This window comes from Salvia splendens, chromosome 14 (assembly GCF_004379255.2).
Source record: "Salvia splendens isolate huo1 chromosome 14, SspV2, whole genome shotgun sequence".
NCBI classification, from domain to species: Eukaryota; Viridiplantae; Streptophyta; class Magnoliopsida; order Lamiales; family Lamiaceae; genus Salvia; species Salvia splendens.
This window is the reverse complement of record NC_056045.1, coordinates 31,106,611-31,125,519: the sequence shown is the minus strand read 5'-3', so window position 1 is coordinate 31,125,519 and position 18,909 is coordinate 31,106,611. Positions and strand designations below refer to the sequence as shown.

At 34.9% G+C, this 18,909-nt stretch overlaps 2 protein-coding genes and 1 long non-coding RNA gene across 3 annotated transcripts; 2 read left to right on the top strand and 1 right to left on the bottom strand.

Moving 5' to 3' along the window:
- The first annotated feature begins 101 nt into the window (after positions 1-101).
- LOC121765394 (INO80 complex subunit D-like) lies at positions 102-5,527 on the top strand. The gene is made up of 2 exons (XM_042161532.1): positions 102-905; positions 4,946-5,527. Exons 1-2 carry the CDS (start codon positions 418-420, stop codon positions 5,214-5,216), a joined length of 759 nt encoding a protein of 252 aa, XP_042017466.1. The 5' UTR covers positions 102-417; the 3' UTR covers positions 5,217-5,527.
- A 564-nt stretch (positions 5,528-6,091) lies between these two features.
- Positions 6,092-6,484, bottom strand: LOC121763492. The gene is made up of 2 exons (XR_006042441.1): positions 6,352-6,484; positions 6,092-6,232 (listed from the first exon to the last, which is right to left on the bottom strand). It is a non-coding gene; the product is annotated as an uncharacterized LOC121763492 (long non-coding RNA).
- Positions 6,485-11,106: 4,622 nt separating this feature from the next.
- On the top strand, positions 11,107-15,771 carry LOC121763491 (protein HEADING DATE 3A-like). The gene is made up of 4 exons (XM_042159512.1): positions 11,107-11,421; positions 11,546-11,607; positions 14,529-14,569; positions 15,365-15,771. Exons 1-4 carry the CDS (start codon positions 11,224-11,226, stop codon positions 15,592-15,594), a joined length of 531 nt encoding a protein of 176 aa, XP_042015446.1. The 5' UTR covers positions 11,107-11,223; the 3' UTR covers positions 15,595-15,771.
- Positions 15,772-18,909: the final 3,138 nt, after the last annotated feature.

Sequence of the window (18,909 nt, the reverse complement as noted above, 5' to 3'; positions counted from 1 at the left end):
ATTTTTGGATGTAGATTTTCTTTAATCATGTAAAAATAGAATCAAGTTAAATAGGTGCACTATTGGATGTGTCGTTGTCGCCTCCTTCTCCTTCGCCATTGCAACTACCGCCTCATTCCTCTGCCTCTCCTCCCACTTAAAATATGAACGGAAAGTCAAATAAATTCAAGCAAGAAAATAAAAAGAATTAGCTTGTCAATTTGTACGCAATGCATCTCTTGTTGTACATCCATGGAGGTATATAAACCCTACAAACAACTCAGCAAGCGTAAAATTCACTGAGAGAGAGATACGCGATTCCCAAATTCTGTGTCTCCAATCCTCTACACCTCCCCGGTCGCCGCCGTGAGCTGTCCGACCACCACCCCCACTTCTAAATCGCCACGAGGCCAAGCTTTCCACACGCACGCCGCCGAAATGCCGGACCCCTCGCCGTCGTCCTCAGCCGGCCCAGTTCGCATCGACGGAGCCGAACTAGACGCCGCCCTATCGAAATCGGAGTTCCTGACCCGATCCGAAATCATCAATCGGCGTTCCCGGAGAGCGAAGCAGCTCGCGGGGATTTACCGCGACCATTATTGGGCGTTGATGGAGGAGCTGAAATTGAAGTACAGGGAATACTATTGGGAGTATGGGAAAAGCCCCTTCGTTGAAGATGATGAGAATGAAAGGATCAATTCGAGCCATGCTGATGGCGCAGCCGGACTGGCTGCGGATAATGGAAATGGAAATGGCAATTTGGGGGTTAATGGTGGGAATGGGAATGCGATTGGGAATGCCTCCGGTAGGTGTGGTATGAACGGCTGCAAGGCAAAGGCGATGGCGTTAACGATGTTTTGTCATATGCATATACTCTCTGATTCCAAGCAGAAGCTATACAAGGCTTGCGTTTTCACTATTAAGAGGTTTGCTTCTTTTTCTGTTTTAATTTGTTTTGTTTATAGAGAAAATTGTTGATAATGATAAATATTTATGCTCGTTAGTTTGCTTTAGGGCAGCTTTGGGAGTGTTTGATGAGAAATTAGATTATGCATTGGATTGGATAAGTAATTAGGTTTTGTAGGATGGCTGAATCACTTATGTAGGCATGATAGTGTAGTTCTGCATATACTAGTTGCTAAATTATAGCTACTACTAATATATGGTACTCTATGTAATTGCCCTGTGCCGGGTGCACTTAATTGATTTGGATTTGTTTGTTGCTGTGATCCTACTATACTGCGTGTAATGTGTGTTTATTTTCACCTTGGAAGACTGTGTTTATGCCACTGCTTGGAAAAAGTTGTTGGTACTCATTGTTGATCTTCCTTGATGCCTGTTAGTACTTGTTAACTGATTAATCTCTATTTGGGTTTTATGTGATGGAAAAACTTACAGGTTGTTTTGTTTTATGAGTGTTGGTGTTTTGGTTGTTAACCTTTACTTAGTTTTTAAGGGAAGGTTACAGGACTACCCTTACTTCCATTTAGGAAATCTAGAAAGGGGAAAACAACTGGAGTATGCTTGATGGCAGTAACGATATTTTAAAAATTTGTTTGGTCAGTGGATGTGCTTGTCTCAGTTTTTAGATATCGGGCCTTGTACAGTTGTACCCCATGGAATCTTGATAGAAGTGTGACCTAACTAAGGTACAGAGTGATTTCTGTAAAGGGATTTTCCTTTTTGAATGATAAGAACTTAAAGGGAATTACAATTAGAAAAAATAAAAATAACAAATATTGTTGTGCATATTCTATATGAATTTTGTACAATTCTCACTGTTGATTGTGAAGTTATGTACTAGTGAAAGAAATTCTCCTGGAACAGATATTTGAATACAAAAGTTTCTAACCGGTTGTTGATGTTGTTTGACAAATGGTAGATCCTAAGATGTGCTTGTGTGGTTATGTGCAATTGCAGTATGATATGTGCTGTTTCTGAAGTAGATACTACACCTCTTTCTGTAGAATGTGAAGGTGTTCCAGAGTTTGGTAATTATAATGTTTTATTTCCAATCAAGATATCGTTGCTTTCCAAGTTCTCTATATATTTTCACAATATCACATGGTGTACAATTTACCATTTTAAGTAACTTGTAACTTTGTCATGATTGCTGTATGGCTAACTTTCTGTGACACCACTTGAACTAGCTCAAATACTACACATGACACTGTTTAATTTTTACTTTTGACAATGTTGGACAGACAGAACACTCTTATTTTTTACATCAGTTTGTGGAACCAGTAGCGGTGAAACTAGAAAAATGCTTCCAAGTACCTGATGGTAATACAAGAAATTAGTATGCTTATCGAGTAGGAGCTGTTGACACAGATACACACCTAAATTTGTGTTTTATCTTTACCTTGATGCTGGGAGGAAGAAATAAAAACCACAAAAGAGACAATGGTCTATGAGGATTGTATAATCTGGGAAGTGATATACCCTTACTGCATTCTCATGACTTTGGTATAGATACTCATAAATTTAGGATACCAGGATGGTACTCGACCAAGCATGGGTAGTTGGTAATGGAAACTATAGATCACAAACTCATTTAATTATTACAAGCATGCAAAGCATGAAAAAATTATTTGAAGTTTGATGTATAATAAACTTTGATAAGTTTGATATGCAGACCAAGTTTAAAAACCTGTTTTTCATAATAAATTATAACTTCACAGCTTCACTAAACAGGAATCAAGGTGCACCCTTTGTCCTAAATCTTAATGTATTATCCCTTAAAACTTCCATTTCACATTTAACAATGATGCAGCACCACTAGTATTTAATTACTTATTGAGAGAAAAGAAAGATGCTTAGGAACTTTCATTTTTCCAACTCCGCTGAAATTGACCTCTAAGCAGAGGTGGTGATAAATGTACCAAAATATGGCTATCCAGTTGCACTTGAGGGTTCGCTTTCTTTTTAAATGGTTAAGGATAATTTTTTATTATTTGTTCAGAAATCTTATCAAGGTTGATCACAATTCCTAGCTATTCGAATAGGCCCTTTGATGTAATCCCTTATTGTTATTAGGAAAACTGCATATTCAGGCAGAAAAGGGATAGGTGATAATTGATTTGTAGACCACTATATTTCCAGTCTGTGAAACACTGAAATGTATCTTTGGAACTTTTTCTTGCAGTGTTTGTCGTATGCGTTTAAAGATAAAGTTTGTTTTGATGGATTCTGTGTTTCATGCATTTATCTTTTCCTTCTGTTTTAGATCATGAAGGAATATCTATATGTTTTTTAAACATCACCTATGAAGAAATATCTATATATTCTCTTACATCGTGTAAGAGGAAGTTTCCTTCCTGACAAGGACGCTCGTCCATTGGCTACCAAGAGTTTTAATCATAAGCTTTTTATTGTCTGGCCAAGCAGGAGATAGCTATAGCATCTCAAAATGCACAAGTAGTCACTTACTTTACCATGGATAGAATCATAGAAAAATGAGAGGATTCGTATAATACTTATTCGGATGCAAGGAGTCTTCTCTAGTATAGGTCCTTTTCTTTTATGTGTACTCCTTTACAACCTGCATTAAAAGGCTAATAGCTTTCGGTTCATCAGGTATAAAGTGCAGATAATTCAGGAACAACAATAAGGCTGTATAGCATTTCCGATGTTCTCCCTCCGTCCCTTAAATTTTGTCCATTTTGACCGGGCACAGGTTTTAAGAAATGTAATGGAAAGTGAGTTGAAAAAGTTAGTGAAATATGGGTCCTACTTTTAAATATTAGAGTCCACTACCAAAAATGGAAATATGTGACAAATTTTCAGATACGGGCAGTAATTATGCAACTACATTTGGATCATGCTTTTATTTTACTTTTCTTTGCAGTTTCAACTGCTACTACGAATTTTTACCTTTGTTCTCAAATTGGCATCTAAAGATGGTTGAAAGTTGAAACCAGCCCATGCTTAGGAGAATATTCTTGCTAATTTTTCTTTCGCTTGAACATATATCTATGCCATTTTTTAATTTGGTGTGTTTTATCATCTCAATTTGGACAATTGTGGTATTCTATTTTATTTTATTTTTTCTCAACCATGCATGTGTCTTGTAACCAATGTTATCAAATACGGATATGGCGGCGCGATGGCGCTATGGCATGGCGTTCAGTGGTGGAAACGCCATAGCACCATGTCGCTGCCATAGCACCGCCATATCCGACATTTGACAACATTGCGTGTGTATTGTATTTAGGAATGGGGCATTATGCAAGAAACATGGAGGATAGAGTTGTATTTTATACTTTATTAATTGTTTAATGTGTTTTAGATGTTATATTTTAATTATTTTCTAATTTCTGAATTATATATAAATATATAAGTATTATTTTATTTATTTAATTATTGACCGCCATATCCCATACTAATACGCCATATCCCTGTGGCGGTTTTTAGGCGAACCGCCATAAGCCGCCATACGAGATTGATAACATTGCTTGTAACATATCTTATATCAGCTGTGTTGTCGATCTTTGATTGGAAGAATTTCCTTTTCAGACTTGCCATATTCAATAAATAGTACATATAGGAAACATCATCTGATTCTGTTGGCAATCATTCTTTAGCATCAGATAATATCTTTCAAGTAAAAAAAATTTGTGCATGGTTAATTGCCTGGTCAATGTCTCCTTTGCTGATAAGTATTTCTTGTTTATTCGCAATTGCTGGTATTCTATTTTATTTTATTTTATTTTTTCTCAAACATACATGTGTTGTAACATATCTTCTATGAGCTGTGTTGTCAATCTTTGATTGGAAGAATTCCTTTTCAGACCTGTCATATTAAAAAATAGGAAGATATATGAAACATCATCAGATTCTGCTGGCAATGATTCTTTAGAATCAGAATATCTCTTTCCAGTAACAAAATATTTGTACATGGTTAATTTCCTGTAAGATGTCTCCTTTGCTGATAATTTTGTCATTTATTTGTGATTTCCTGTATCAGTTCAACTACAGGACCTATACTCTGTGGAAAACCAATACTCAGATCAACAGTCCCTTCTTATTGCTCTGTCCATTTCCAGAAGGCTGAAAAGTATATGGTGCGCCTTCTCAAGAAGTCGGGCCTCAACATCGCCTCGACGAGTAAGCTTGCACCCAAGCTCCATGTCCTCGTGGCGGACTGGATCCGGAGAATCCAACAGAAAAGGAGAGCTGCAGAGGCTAGAGCATGTGTGGAGAATGCAGAGATCATTGAGGAGGATAACAAGCCTTGATTCCTATAAATTCATTGATTTCTTGATCAAAGTCGATGAATCTGCAAATTCTAGCTCTAGATTTGAAGTTAGTGAATAGTGTGATGGCTGTGAACTATTGAGTCAATCTTGATTGTTGTGTAGCTTGAGAGGTCTGGCTTTGTTAGGTTGAAAAATCTTGTCTATAGTAGAGGAAAAAGGCTTGCTTGTTCAATGAAACGATAGAGAATCGCTTATGCCCTACGCAGGCGGAACCATCATAACGTGAGAAATAAAACACTGCACGCCGGCGAAAATTCATGGGCTATGTGCATACAAAATTATATCAATAATCTTTGATGAATGCCAAATGAATTAATGTGGTTGATGATCTTGAAAACGAATTTGAGTGATGATGAGGTGTTCCAATAGGATCCATCAATTATAGCACTCTGAGCTTCACTTCTAAAAGCATGATAAGATTGTGCCAACTGATAAAGTATGAGGAATAGTTGTTGCCAAAAAAGTGCCCACTTTTATTCTTCTTTTTTTTTTCATTTCAATGTACATGCTTTGTATTTTACCTAAATGATAAAATACATGCTTTGGATTTTTCTGATTAAAGATATTCCAATCTTTTGTGAAAAAGAAAAAAAAAACAAACATACAACAACTTTTTAAATGCATATAGATGACATTTTTTTATCTTTGGACTTTTTTTTATTAAAAATTGGTGGATAATTAGAAAGTGTGGATGTAGTTCAGAGCGATCCTTCGATTTCAACCCAAATATTAGAATTGACACAGACACATAGTGTTGTGGACAAGGAAGAGTATCTTTTTTTTTTCTTTTTCTTTTTTTTTTTACTTTTGTGGTACTTCATTTTTAGTTTATTTGTTGTGCGGTGCACTATTTATACCTTGGGAATAATTCCATAAGAGCATTTCGCAATAGCTGTCATGCCATAACTTTTCATTACACCATCATTCCCTATTTCTTTTGCACCATGCCACAACTTCCACAATGAACCTCCTCTTCCTACGTCTCTTGAATTAATCTGCACTATTTAGAAGTACAAGTAAACAATATATAATACTAAACGACTTCACAGAAAATAAAAGAAAATTACAGATCCTAAGAATTAAAAATTAGAAAATTACAAATTACAAATCTTACAAACACGAATTATGTTGTCCGATCTTCTTACACCATGAGATTGTGCAGTCGGAGTAGATCCAGGGTGACGGTAAGGCTGATGCTATCAAGAGTCGAGGAAACTCTATCTAAAGACGGATTGGGTGGAGATGGGCAAGACGGATTGGTTCCCACCCACCCCCAAAACCCATCGCGGAATCCCCGCTCACAATGCCCATCGTGCCGCCACCCCACCGTCCCCATACCCAATCCTCCATTGCTAATGCTCTAAGTATATCAAAATAGCTTTTGACTCTTCAAACAAGATGGGACCAATTAATCAACTAAGAAAGCTAATTGGTTTCATAATTTTAAAATGTGTAGAATGTAGTATTAATCATTAATCAAAATGACTCAAAATGGTAAAAGTAGTCTATTTTTTATAGTATTAATCATTAACCAGATATATTGATGAAAACTACTTACATGGATAAACACTGAAAAGTCCCTTTTTTCTTACAAATAAGATTTAGAACAAAAACTAGAAGTGTATATACTTTTGAAAGGAATACATTAATACGCGCACCAATAAAAATGCATATATATTTGGTGTTGGCAATTGAAACTAAAAATATAACATATAACTGTCCCACATCGGTGTCAAGAGAAAACTGAAACTAGTATATGGAGTAAGTCTCATGGGCCCCTCCTCCTATCACCAATTGGTTTTAGGATGGAACTCATTGATTTCTATCATGGTATCAGAGCGGGTCGCCGACTGTGGGTCAAATTTAACTGACCCAGCAGTATATCTGGGCCGAAACCGAAAAAATGACTGACCCACCAGTATATCTGGACTTAAAAATTTGGGTCAAGTGGTCCAACCGATCGAAAAAAAATTGGGCTGATTGTCCAATCGATTAGAAAAAAGTCCAACCCCTCCAAGGTTCACCTTGAAGGGTTTGAGGGAGAGTGTTGGCAATTGAAACTAAAAATATAACATATAACTGTCCCACATCGGTGTCAAAAGAAAACTGAAACTAGTATATAAGTCTCATGAGCCCCTCCTCCTATCACTAATTGGTTTTAGGATGGAACACATGGATTTCTATCACTTGGAGACTAACTTGGAAATTAAAAGTGTAGATTCTTGGACTACTCGAAAACACCAGGCACAAGTTGATGATGCCAGCCATAACTAAAAGTTATTTATTCCTTGTAGTAATAAAGTCGATCGTGTTACCAATCACCTCGTATTTCTCCTATTCTCTATTGGAAAGTGGTTCGAACGTGGAGTATTAATAATAGTATGCAAATTATTAATTTGGATTTTGGTTAGGAAATAAAGACTAATTATGAATAAAAATAAAATAAGTATAGAAATGATCGATTTTGCATGTGTGTACTCTCTCCGTTCCAAGAAAGAAGAGCCATTTTTTGGATGACACGCAATTTGTATAGCTATATTTTGTATGTTAAATAGAGAAAGTAATGCAAGAGAGAGAATAAATATTTTTATTTTTAGTAATAGATTATTTTTGAGTGAGACATATTAAAAAAAAGTCTTGAATGGGAGGAGGAGTACTAATTTTCCCAAACCATTCGTTTTCTTCAATGGCAATTATATGCGCTCATCCCATTCTTCAATAATTGTTGGATTCTGTTGAATTTTGGATTTTTTTTCATCATAGTGCCACTTTTTTGTAAATATCTGAAAAAACATTAGATTGTGATGGTATTTTGCCTACTATTTTTCGCATAATTTTTTTGTTATTTTTCTTATGTTTATGCCGATTGCTTTACGTAAGTGGAACATAAATTAAATTAAATCATGGTAAGAATTTTTTTTTACCGCAAATAAAACACTTTATTTGAACTTGCAATTTTTGCATTGCTTTTAGAACTGTCATTGTCACAACATTTTTAGTTTGCATCGAATAAATTTGCCTCCCGTATACTACTTAAACAGTATTATACTGTTGAAGGGAATATAAATTTACTATTTAAAATATTATTATCGTAAAAATAATAGTATTATCATTAAAATGTCTTTAAAATAACGTGAGAGTTACAAAGTGAAATACTAAAGTACACAACAATAAAATCTGTATAGTCCAATTTTCAATAATTTATATAAACGATAAAAAAATCCTATAAAAAACTCACACGAGATTACTTAATTATATAAAATCCCAATCTTTGATATAAATGAATAATTAAATGGACAAGAGTAGTGGTTAGTTCTCACACTAGATATTTAGTTTTTATTTTAACTATAGGCATGTATGTATTGGAAAAAGATCAAAACAAAAATGCAGTCTAAATCGTGGTCATAAGATTAGGCAATTTGATGGTCAATAATTAACCGAAAACACAGAAAATCATTATTCAGTTTTAGGTCATTTTATAAATTTTGGATTTGAAGTTATTTTTAGACCATTTTAGCTAGATCATCCTTACTAAAAATTATCCACAAATAAACTAACAATGACCTAAATATGTCATTTGTATGTTTTGTTTTTTTTTTCTTTTACTCCTCATTTGTATGTTTTGGTTCTAAGATCTAGTTTTAGATAAATCACAGCCCTGAATTTTATTTATTTATTTATTTATGGAACTCTAGTTTCTTTATCTATTCCTTTTACACGGAACATCTCATTCCACAATATTAATTATATAGATTTATGAGATCATTTACTTGGCCATTACCCACTGGTCACAAGCTTCTTCTTTTTCGTTTGGTATCTCATTCTACAACATATAAATTGTGAGATCGTTTACTTGGTTCGGAATTTTCATGGTCAAGAATTAAAGTTAAATAAAGTTATAATGCATATTTTTATAGAGTGTGTGTACATGAAAGTTACTTCTTCTATTTATCAAAATTGTGCAAGAATTACAGATTTATATTAAAATCGTGATGTTGTATGTCGAACATTAAGTTTAATAAGAAAATATATCAATAAATCATAGTAGAAAATGAATTTGTTGTCAAGTCAGCGACCCCTCAAAACACTAAATGTAATGGAGTTTTATGATCCTCACACGTTACAGGTCCAGCGACCCAACTACATTCGTCCCTTTAGAGAAATATTCACCTAAACATTTATTATAATTCGTGGCATAACAAATATTGCTCACTTTGGTGATTAATGAACTAGGTTAAATATTTTTAGAGAGTGAGAGGAGAGAGATAGTTATTATATGGGCCCACAGCTTCGGCACTTTTTGCTTACACCCACACAATTCTTTGGTGACAGTCACACAAATCATTGCACGATAAAGGCGATTCCGTCGCCTTGGCAGCCCCCACACTTCGGTCCGACAGTCACACAAATCATGTTACTCCCTTGTGACAATCATACACACTACATGCAGATGCAGTAAAGAACGCAGATAACTACAAAAATAAAATTCAATTTACGACAAAGATTATCATTTTTGCCTAAATTGATATTTATACTCAATAAAATTATATTATTTCGACATGTATATAATAATATTTATAATTAATAAAATAATATTCTGTATATATAAAAATGATATCAATATAAATGATATTTTGCTTGTATAAAATGATTATTTAGCAAAAATAATATTATTATCCATAAAATGATAGATATATATATATATATATTGTGATGATCATCCAGTATATAAGTAAAGGAAGTGGGGGTGGGACTCTAAACGAATAATGTCCAACCAAAAAAAACAAATAAATATATGGTAGGATCGACGTCACCAGTCAATTTAATAATCTAAGTAGAGATATTCCAAAAGTGAATCTAAAAATCTTTAACTTTGTGATAACTTAAGCTAGTGGTTTACTTATATGTATTCCCTTTTCTCTAAGCAAAATGGGATAGTGAAATTAGACAGACCGTATAATATATTTTATTTAATCCTAGTTTAATACCTTTCCACAACTTTTGGTCAATTCCTAGTCAATTAGTACAATTTACAACATTGAGTGACTATTTTGGATTCAATTGGTTTGTTAAATTACTCCATATATTTAGATACGCATTCTCAAAATCAAGACTAAAAGTATGTAAATTAAGTAATAAAATTGAATTGAATAACCGAGAACATTGGCGTTGATTGAACAAATAGGTCGGAATGGGATTCTCTCTCTTGGTTAACTCCCAACCAATGAGGATGAATGAGAGAGAATGAATGCCAACTTTTGGCCTAACCAATGAATTGCAGCAATCCAAATACTAAATACTCGTGGTGGTGGGCGAAGATGAATGGAATGGATGAATCAAAATAGATACTCCTACATGATGAGAGAGAGAGAGAGAGAGGGGGCTCATGTGTTGACTTAATTTACTAAATAGTAGTAGTAGTAAAATATTTATAAACCAAATTTTATTAATCTAAGGGGTGGGGTCAAGTGGCACGAGACTCATCCATCATAATCATCGACGTCTAAAAATTAGTTAGGGTTAGTTGCTTAATTAGCTATTTTGGTTTGCAACTAGTCATGTTGTGTGGAAGTCTGGATGGAGTCCGAATTTCACAAATTGCAATTTAGACTAACAACCAAAAATATAGCACTCCTAGTACTAAAATGAAACATGACCTACTAAAAAATTACTAGTATTTACATAGTATTTATATAACAACATTCGAAAATCCCACACAAATTTACATGTAGATAGTAAAAAAAGAAATGGACAAAGACTCAGACGCACGTGCGTGCATGATGTTTGTGTGTGTTGGTGACATAGGATGGGGTAGGCGGGGTGGGATGTGTCCACTCTCTATAAGTAGTTGGTCTGTTGCTGCTGCAAGAAATCTCTTACACTCTCCATGCAAACAAAAGAAAATCTAAACACACACACACACTCTCTAGTACGTACTACTACTATTTAGTTTTGTCTGAAAAATAAAAATAAAAATAAAAATAAAATGCCAAGAGATAGAGACCCTTTAGTTGTAGGTAGAGTGATAGGTGATGTGCTGGATCCTTTCACAAGATCCATTGGTTTGAGAGTGATTTATGGCAACAGAGAAGTTGCAAATGGGTGTGAATTTAGGCCATCTCAAGTTGTCAATCAGCCTAGGGTTGAAGTTGGAGGAGAGGATCTTCGAACTTTCTTCACCCTGGTAATTGCTTGCCTCTTTTCTCTATTTTTATCTTCATCTCTTTATCTATGTGTGTGTGTGTGTTTTTTTCTTTCTTTCTTGATATTATACTCATGTAACCTTTGTTTTATGTGTGTGTGTTTAGGTGATGGTGGACCCTGATGCTCCAAGCCCCAGTGATCCCAGTCTTAGAGAGTACCTTCACTGGTAAAAAATTCTATAATCATTCTTACATTGAACTATATACTTTTGCTATGCATAGCCACGGGCGTCGGTAGAAAATTACTCCCTTCGTTCACATTCAATATGCCAAACAGTAATGTCAATCGCGCCAATTCACCTGGGTTGTTCATTAACCGAATTGGAATTTTATCATATTACTATATATTTTCAACAACCCTATATGTTTAGCAGGCTATTAAGGTTAGCCTTCGGACTACACGGACATCCCTAATATTCACACATCTTTCTCAATTTTTCTCTATTCAAAATCACATAGCATTTTTTAAAAGAAATTTAACAGTAATATGATATCATTCAATAAGTCTGCATTTTTTTAATTTGTCTTTGTTAAGATATCATCTTTTTATATTTAGCATAAAATCTCATTCAAAAATTTCTCTTAGTACTAAAATCACGTGTCATTCAAAAATTGACTATCTTGAATGGGGAGAACAAAAAGCAAAGAAAACAACAAAAATATCTAAAACTTACTCATAATAATGTAAAAAGTTTTTTTTTTATTTTAAATTTTAATAATGTAATAATATCATGATATTTTAAAGAAAGAAAGTGAGACTATATATTTCTGTGTGTCGCAGGTAAGTTGGTTATTGTCCAATAGATTTCATTTGAAAGACTGAGAAATCCTATTCTTGGGCAGTGATATTTATATTTGCAAGAATAAAAATGATTATGTTCTTGAAAAAGTATAGTAGTATTACACTATTGTTTCTTTGTAAGCATCTTTATGTTTTGTTTTCTTTTAATTCTTTTGTTTTCTGACTGATTGATTTGTCACATGCCTTCGAATGCAACACAAAGCCTTTAGCCAGAAATGTCCGTACAAGGTTTTGTGGGATCTTTTGATCGAGATAAATATTCCCGAGCTTGCTTAAAGCATTCACATCCGTACTCTTGCCAACGAGTACGGATGTGGGCCCGGTCCCACTTTTACTCCATGTTCTTAGGCAAGAGCACAATACCTACATCCGTGCTCTTCCTCAAAGACAAGCACAAGGGTCCCACCATTCTATTATTCAATTTAAATAAAAACATTTTCACAAAATTAAAATACATTAAAATTACCTGAAATAATATTAAAAATTATAAAAAAAATTACATAATTAAAATCATAAAAATTAAAAATTACATAATTAAAATCCTAAAAATTTAAAATTACATGATTAAACTCCTAAAAAATAAAAATTACATAATTAAGCCTAAAAATACCCCGTGGAAGACTATTCATCCGGCTCTACCCTCAATGTTCTTTGGAAACCCCGTATCATTGCCACATGCGATCGAAGTTGCTCGGGGGTCATATTTGACCTATCAGCCAAATTGAGTTGGGCCAAAATCTCCCACAACGAGTTGGTGGGGGGTTGAGGTGGCACATAGGGAGAGGGAGCTAGAGGGGGTTCGGAAGTGGGGGCGGATGGAGTCGCGGCGCGATGGCGGTTGGCCGCCGCCTTCTTCCTTCCTTGCTGCCGGCGTTGGGAACCGCTCGGGCCGCCGTCGGGGCTACCCAAGTTAGCTCCGGCAAGTTGGCTAGCCACATCTTCGGAGCCGGCGTTGGATAGGGATATCGAGGCCTCGACCGTTTGGAAGAGGAGCTAGAGGAGGATGATATGCCTCCCCTATACTTCGGATGCGACCGTGTCTCCTGCCAAATGTTGAGGTACTTGAACGACTTGTAGTTGATGGATTGGTAGGTCGCCAACGCGGCACTGATGATGTCAACCTCGCTTCGGCCGCTCCCCGCCGACAGCTCTTCCTGGAGGTAATACCCCTAAAACTTTTGGATTTCTTCGTTGGCTCTGTATATGGCATTGCGCACCATACTCTCGTTGCGCTCGATTGTTCCAGCCGGCCGGTTTTGATTGTACCGGCGACATATGCGCCACCAATAATGGTCACCGGATTGGTTCGTGCCAACCTCTGGATCTTCGGAGATTGACAAGAACGCTTTGAATAATTGCTCCATCTCCCCCGGAGTGTACGGCGTGCGGACACCGCGAGTAGGAAGATGAGGAGTTTGAGAGGGGTCGCTCCCTCCCGCTCTAGGCACGGATGGCTCGGGTGTCCACCCGTATTGCCCTTCGGGGGCATCTTGGTCGTCGATCGGGTAAGGCCGGTAGCCACCCGGAACTTGCGAACCTTGGGTTTGAGGAGGGGCCGAATATTCCATTTTCGGACTAGGAATGGTTAAGAACCGAACCAATCGGGGTTCCAACTGTGGGAGCCGGAGGGGTGATCGCCGGAGCCGAACATTGTTTTGTTGTAAGAGTGAAAGAAAGATTGAGAATTGAGAATGGGAATGAGAGAATTTAGATGAGAATTGTGTAGTGTGGTGTGAATTTTTGGGTGTGGAAGTGGGGGTATTTATAGATGAAAATGTGTATTTTTGGGAAAAAAATTGAAAAATAAATTAAAAGTGGGTAGAAAACAAATATAATTTTTTGGGAAGTGGGAATTTTTTTTTTATTTTTAATCAGATTTTTTAATTAAAATCTGATTTAAAAAAAAAAATCAAATTGCCAATGGCTATGCCGTTAGCCAATGGAAGGCAGCCACGTACGCTGCTCGATGCATCGAGCAGTGCCGCGCCAGTGGCAAGAGCGCAGCAGCAGACAGCGGTGCCGTGCCGCTGGCACGAACGGACGCCGTCCTGCTCACAGCTGCGAATGCTCTTATTGTGAGCGGAGAAATAATCTAGTTTTAAAGGTATGGTTAGTAAACGTATTACAAATAGAGAACGTTAACGGCCATAGTGATAGCATTAGAAACTACTCTTAATAAGTTGATATGAAAAGAATTATATTTTGATATGAGTTGTGTATATACATAAATCGAATATTTTGCAATGTGTACTAATATTTTTTTTCTTTTTCCTTTAATTAATATAGGTTGGTCACTGATATTCCTGGAACTACTGGAGCAACCTTTGGTGAATTGTCTAACTCAATCTTGCATGCATGACCTTTCTCATTTGGAATAAATAAAATAATCGAAATTTAACTAATTGATTGGTCATGAAAAAAATGCTAATATTCTTATAGGGAAGTGATAAAATGCATACTCTAAATACTGTATAAATTCCAAACTTCTCAACACAGTGTCAACACGGTGTCAATGCAGTGTAAAATCTTAAGATTTTCATGTGAACACACTGTCAACACAACGTCAACCGTTGACACTCTGTTGACATTTTTATATTTATGTTATTTTATCATCTATTGATATTTTCTAACGGTCCAGATCGTAATTTAGAGTTTGCATGATATATAGTATATTTTCTTTCGTTATGTTCCATGTTTCATTACTTATGTTCCATGCTTCATTAATTGTGAAATACTCCTATATAAACCACTTCATATTTCATTTCATACTAGTCGTATTATTTTTATCAAGTATATATGATTTGATTAATTTATATGGAGTATTTATTAGTCCAATCAAGAGGATTGTAAATAAGAATCTAATGTCAAAAGATAATAAGCACCATCTGTAGAGTATTCGGATATGGGGACAACCCATTTCTTTCAATTTTAAGTTTGTGTGTTCATTAATGTGCATTTTCAACTTTTCTTTCCTTCATTAGTCAATTTATTTCCATTCTTGAACGAACATGATTAGGTTGCACTAAGATATGCCCTGTAATCCACATAAAAAACAGTACTACAATGACTACTTTTTCCTATCATGATCAAAAAAGGTATCATCACTACTTGATATAATGTAGGACAAGAGATAGTGCGCTATGAGAGTCCTCGACCGTCAATGGGAATCCACCGTTTCTTGTTCGTGTTGTTTCGACAACTGGGTCGGCAGACAGTTTATGCTCCTGGATGGCGCCAAAATTTCAATAGTAGAGACTTTGCGGAGCTCTACAACCTCGGCTCACCAGTAGCTGCTGTTTATTATAATTGTCAAAGAGAGAGCGGTACAGGCGGAAGAAGGCGTGGATTGTAACTTTATTTTAAGTTTTTTTCTATCTACTAAACTTATAAGTGCCATATGGGGTTGTATCCATCTAGGCTACCTACATAGTTCTACCTATACTTTTAGGTATAGTATTCTATTAATGGAATAAATCTTACTCTATATAAGATGATTCGCCCTTTTATATACTAGAGTATTTGATTATAAGGGTGTGGTCCGTTGCTAACTTTTCTTAAGTTGTTAACTTGCTAACTCATTAATATAGTATATTAAAAATGTCAATACGATGATAATGAAATGTCAACATAAACTTAAGTTGACATTTTAATACAATGTCAGCACAGTTTATTAAAATGTCAACACAAATAGTATTGACATTTTTATGTGATCGTGATGTCATTTTTAATACACTACATTGATGAGTTAACAAGTTAGCAACTTAAGAAAAGTTAACAACGGATTACACCCTTTGATTATAATATGTGACATAAGATATATTATTATAGTCCTTATGGTCTTTGTTCTATAAAAATAGACCATTTATGATTGACACCAATTTTAATGTGTAATTCATAAAGTGAAAAAAAAGAGAAAAAATAGTTGAAATTGTTAGTAGATGGTGGAGCTCATAAATAATAAAATGAAATGAAAAAAGAAAAAATATTACAAATAAATATTTTTATAAGATAGGGGAGCGTTATTCTCCTATTCATCCCTTAGATCATTTATTCTTCTTAATATGGGCCGTTAGATCTCATTCATCAACGGTCCAGATGATTTGCATTATTACACTATAATGGTGCATTATTAGTCGGTGTACATTATTCAACTGAAAATCTGCATTATTACACTATAATGGTGCATTATTAGTCGGTGTGCATTATTCAATTGAAAATCTGCATTATTAAATGACAGGTGGCACCAATCTAACCGTCAGATGACAAAATCGTGGGGTTGAGATTAAAAAGAACAAAGAACAAAAGATACAAAAAGGAAACGAATACATCCCTATATATATATATATAATTTATTTTTAGAGTAAAGGCCAAAAACAGTCTTAAACATATGACGATTTTACGATTTTGGTCCAGAACATTATCTTTTGAATTATTGAGTCCTTAACAAATGAAAACGGATCGAATTTGGTCCATTTTTAACGAAACTGTTTATTTTGAAAGTCAATGCCAATTAAATGGCATTTGACTTAGATTAGTATTTTTAATTAATATATTTAATATTTTGTTAATAATAATTCCAGTACACCTCATTTTCTTCTTCTTTCATCTCTTAGATTTGAAACCTCACGTTCTAAATTGAAACAACCAGGAATTGGACGGTTGCAGCATCACCGTCAACAAGGCTCAGCCTCGCGGCAGCGGTGGCGGCGGCGGCGGCGGTTTACGTGGCCCTCGCCGTGATGGTGGAGGCGGTGGCGGTGGCGGCGGCAACCGTGGCGGTTACGGAGGTGACTGTGGTAATGAAAGAAAAAGATGAACTGTGACCGGTTCTGTCGAATTGTTTGTACGTTAGAATCTAATTTTTGCAGATTTCAATTTGGCGGTGATATTTTTGACCTCTTGGCTCTTGTGGATGAGATTATTTGATAATCTATTTTCTGATGCTCGAAATTTGTTGTTCTATTATAGCAACAAGGTTAGGAAACTCGAACTCTTGCTGGCTGAGGCGGTGGCGCAGGGTGATGGAGCATTATTACTATTGGAGGGATACAGAGCAATCACTGCCGAGCCACTGCTGCGGCTGCCAAGTATTTGAATCTTCAATGTTTGCATATTTTAACCTCGAGTGTGAGGTTTCAGATTTAAGAAATGAACAAAGAAGATGAAGTTTGAGGTTCAAAAAAGCTGAAATTTTTATTTACAAAATATTAAATATATTAATTAAAAATACTAATCTAGTCAAATGCCATTTAATTGGCGTTGACAGTCAAAATAACGGTTCCGTTAAAAATGGACCAAATTCGATCCATTTTCATTTGTTAAGGACCCAATAATTCAAAAGATAATGTTCTAGACCAAAATCGTAAAATCGTCATATGTTTAGGACCACTTTTGGCCTTTACTCTTATTTTTATTGAAGTAGTCATACAATTAATTTGTTTTCTTCATGAATAAAACATGGCACATGCCACATTTTCCTCAATAGTCAATTCAACGTGTCATCACCATACTACACTATATGAGTCGTCAGACCAATGATTTCGTATCTCGTATTGAATTTTTATGAAAATACTATTGAATGAAAATTTTATAAATCGGGGAGTATTTCTTTTATCACATTTAATAAAAAAAATACAAGCATATAACTATAAGTATGCTATAATTACCTTCAACACTTAAGTATTTTAATGAAAATATTACAAACCATTTTCTTTATAATCAACCATTTTTTTGGGTGTGTATTACATAAGCTCTATATTATTCCATATCTTCCATATAGTAGTACTATTTTGTGTTAGTAGATCTAAATCACTGTTGCTTCAAATAAAATAAAAAATGAGCTCCCATTTTCAATTGCTATTTAGGATGATTTGCATGCAACAAAATACTCCGTCCTTTCACTTTAGGTAGGAGTTCCAATTGAATTTGCCACTAATTTTAAGAAATGTAAAGAAAAGTCGGTGAAAAAAAATAGTGCAGTGCGAATCTTTTTTATATATTAGTTTTATAATAAAATGTGAATGAAATGAGGTTAGTGTAATGTATGTCTATTATCTTTTTTGGAATATTCTAACTTAGACTCCATAAAGTGGGATGGATTAAAATGGATAACTGAAACTCCTAACGCAGATAACTAGGACTCCTAAAGTGAGACGAATGAAATATCTATACTAATATAAAGGTTGAGTTTTGAGGGCAATTTGGTAAATGTGAGATGTTTTTTTAGGGCAATTTAGGTAGCTGAGAAATGTTAATGCCATTAAGAAATATTGTAACTATAAGTACCCAAGTGTGCAAATCCTCAAGAAAACGGCAGAAATAATGTCTTCTTTAATCTAATTAAATAGAATAATAATTGAAATGCTGAGAAATGTTATTGCCATTAAGAAATATTGTAACAATAAGTACCCAAGTGTGCAAATCCTCAAGAAAACGACAGAAATAATGTCTTCTTTAATCTAATTAAATAGAATAATAATTGAAATGTAATCCAATTGGATCCAAATTCTAACAGTTTTTCATGACAAAAATTTGTGCAACAATTTAATGTTGATTTAATTAATTATTATAAATTAAATTGTGCTCACTAAAAGTCAATAGAGAAGAATTTGAAAGGAGAAGAATACCAAAAGCTACCAAATCTTCTATAAATACCAATTCTATTAAT

Excerpts from the sequence above, each read along its gene's own strand:
- LOC121765394 (XM_042161532.1), top strand. The coding sequence starts at position 418 with ATGCCGGACCCCTCGCCGTCGTCCTCAGCCGGCCCAGTTCGCATCGAC. Across the intron at positions 906-4,945 it reads TGCGTTTTCACTATTAAGAG|TTCAACTACAGGACCTATAC; the intron begins GTTTGCTTCTTT and ends TTCCTGTATCAG.
- LOC121763491 (XM_042159512.1), top strand. The coding sequence starts at position 11,224 with ATGCCAAGAGATAGAGACCCTTTAGTTGTAGGTAGAGTGATAGGTGAT. Across the intron at positions 11,422-11,545 it reads TTCGAACTTTCTTCACCCTG|GTGATGGTGGACCCTGATGC; the intron begins GTAATTGCTTGC and ends GTGTGTGTTTAG. Across the intron at positions 11,608-14,528 it reads CTTAGAGAGTACCTTCACTG|GTTGGTCACTGATATTCCTG; the intron begins GTAAAAAATTCT and ends TAATTAATATAG.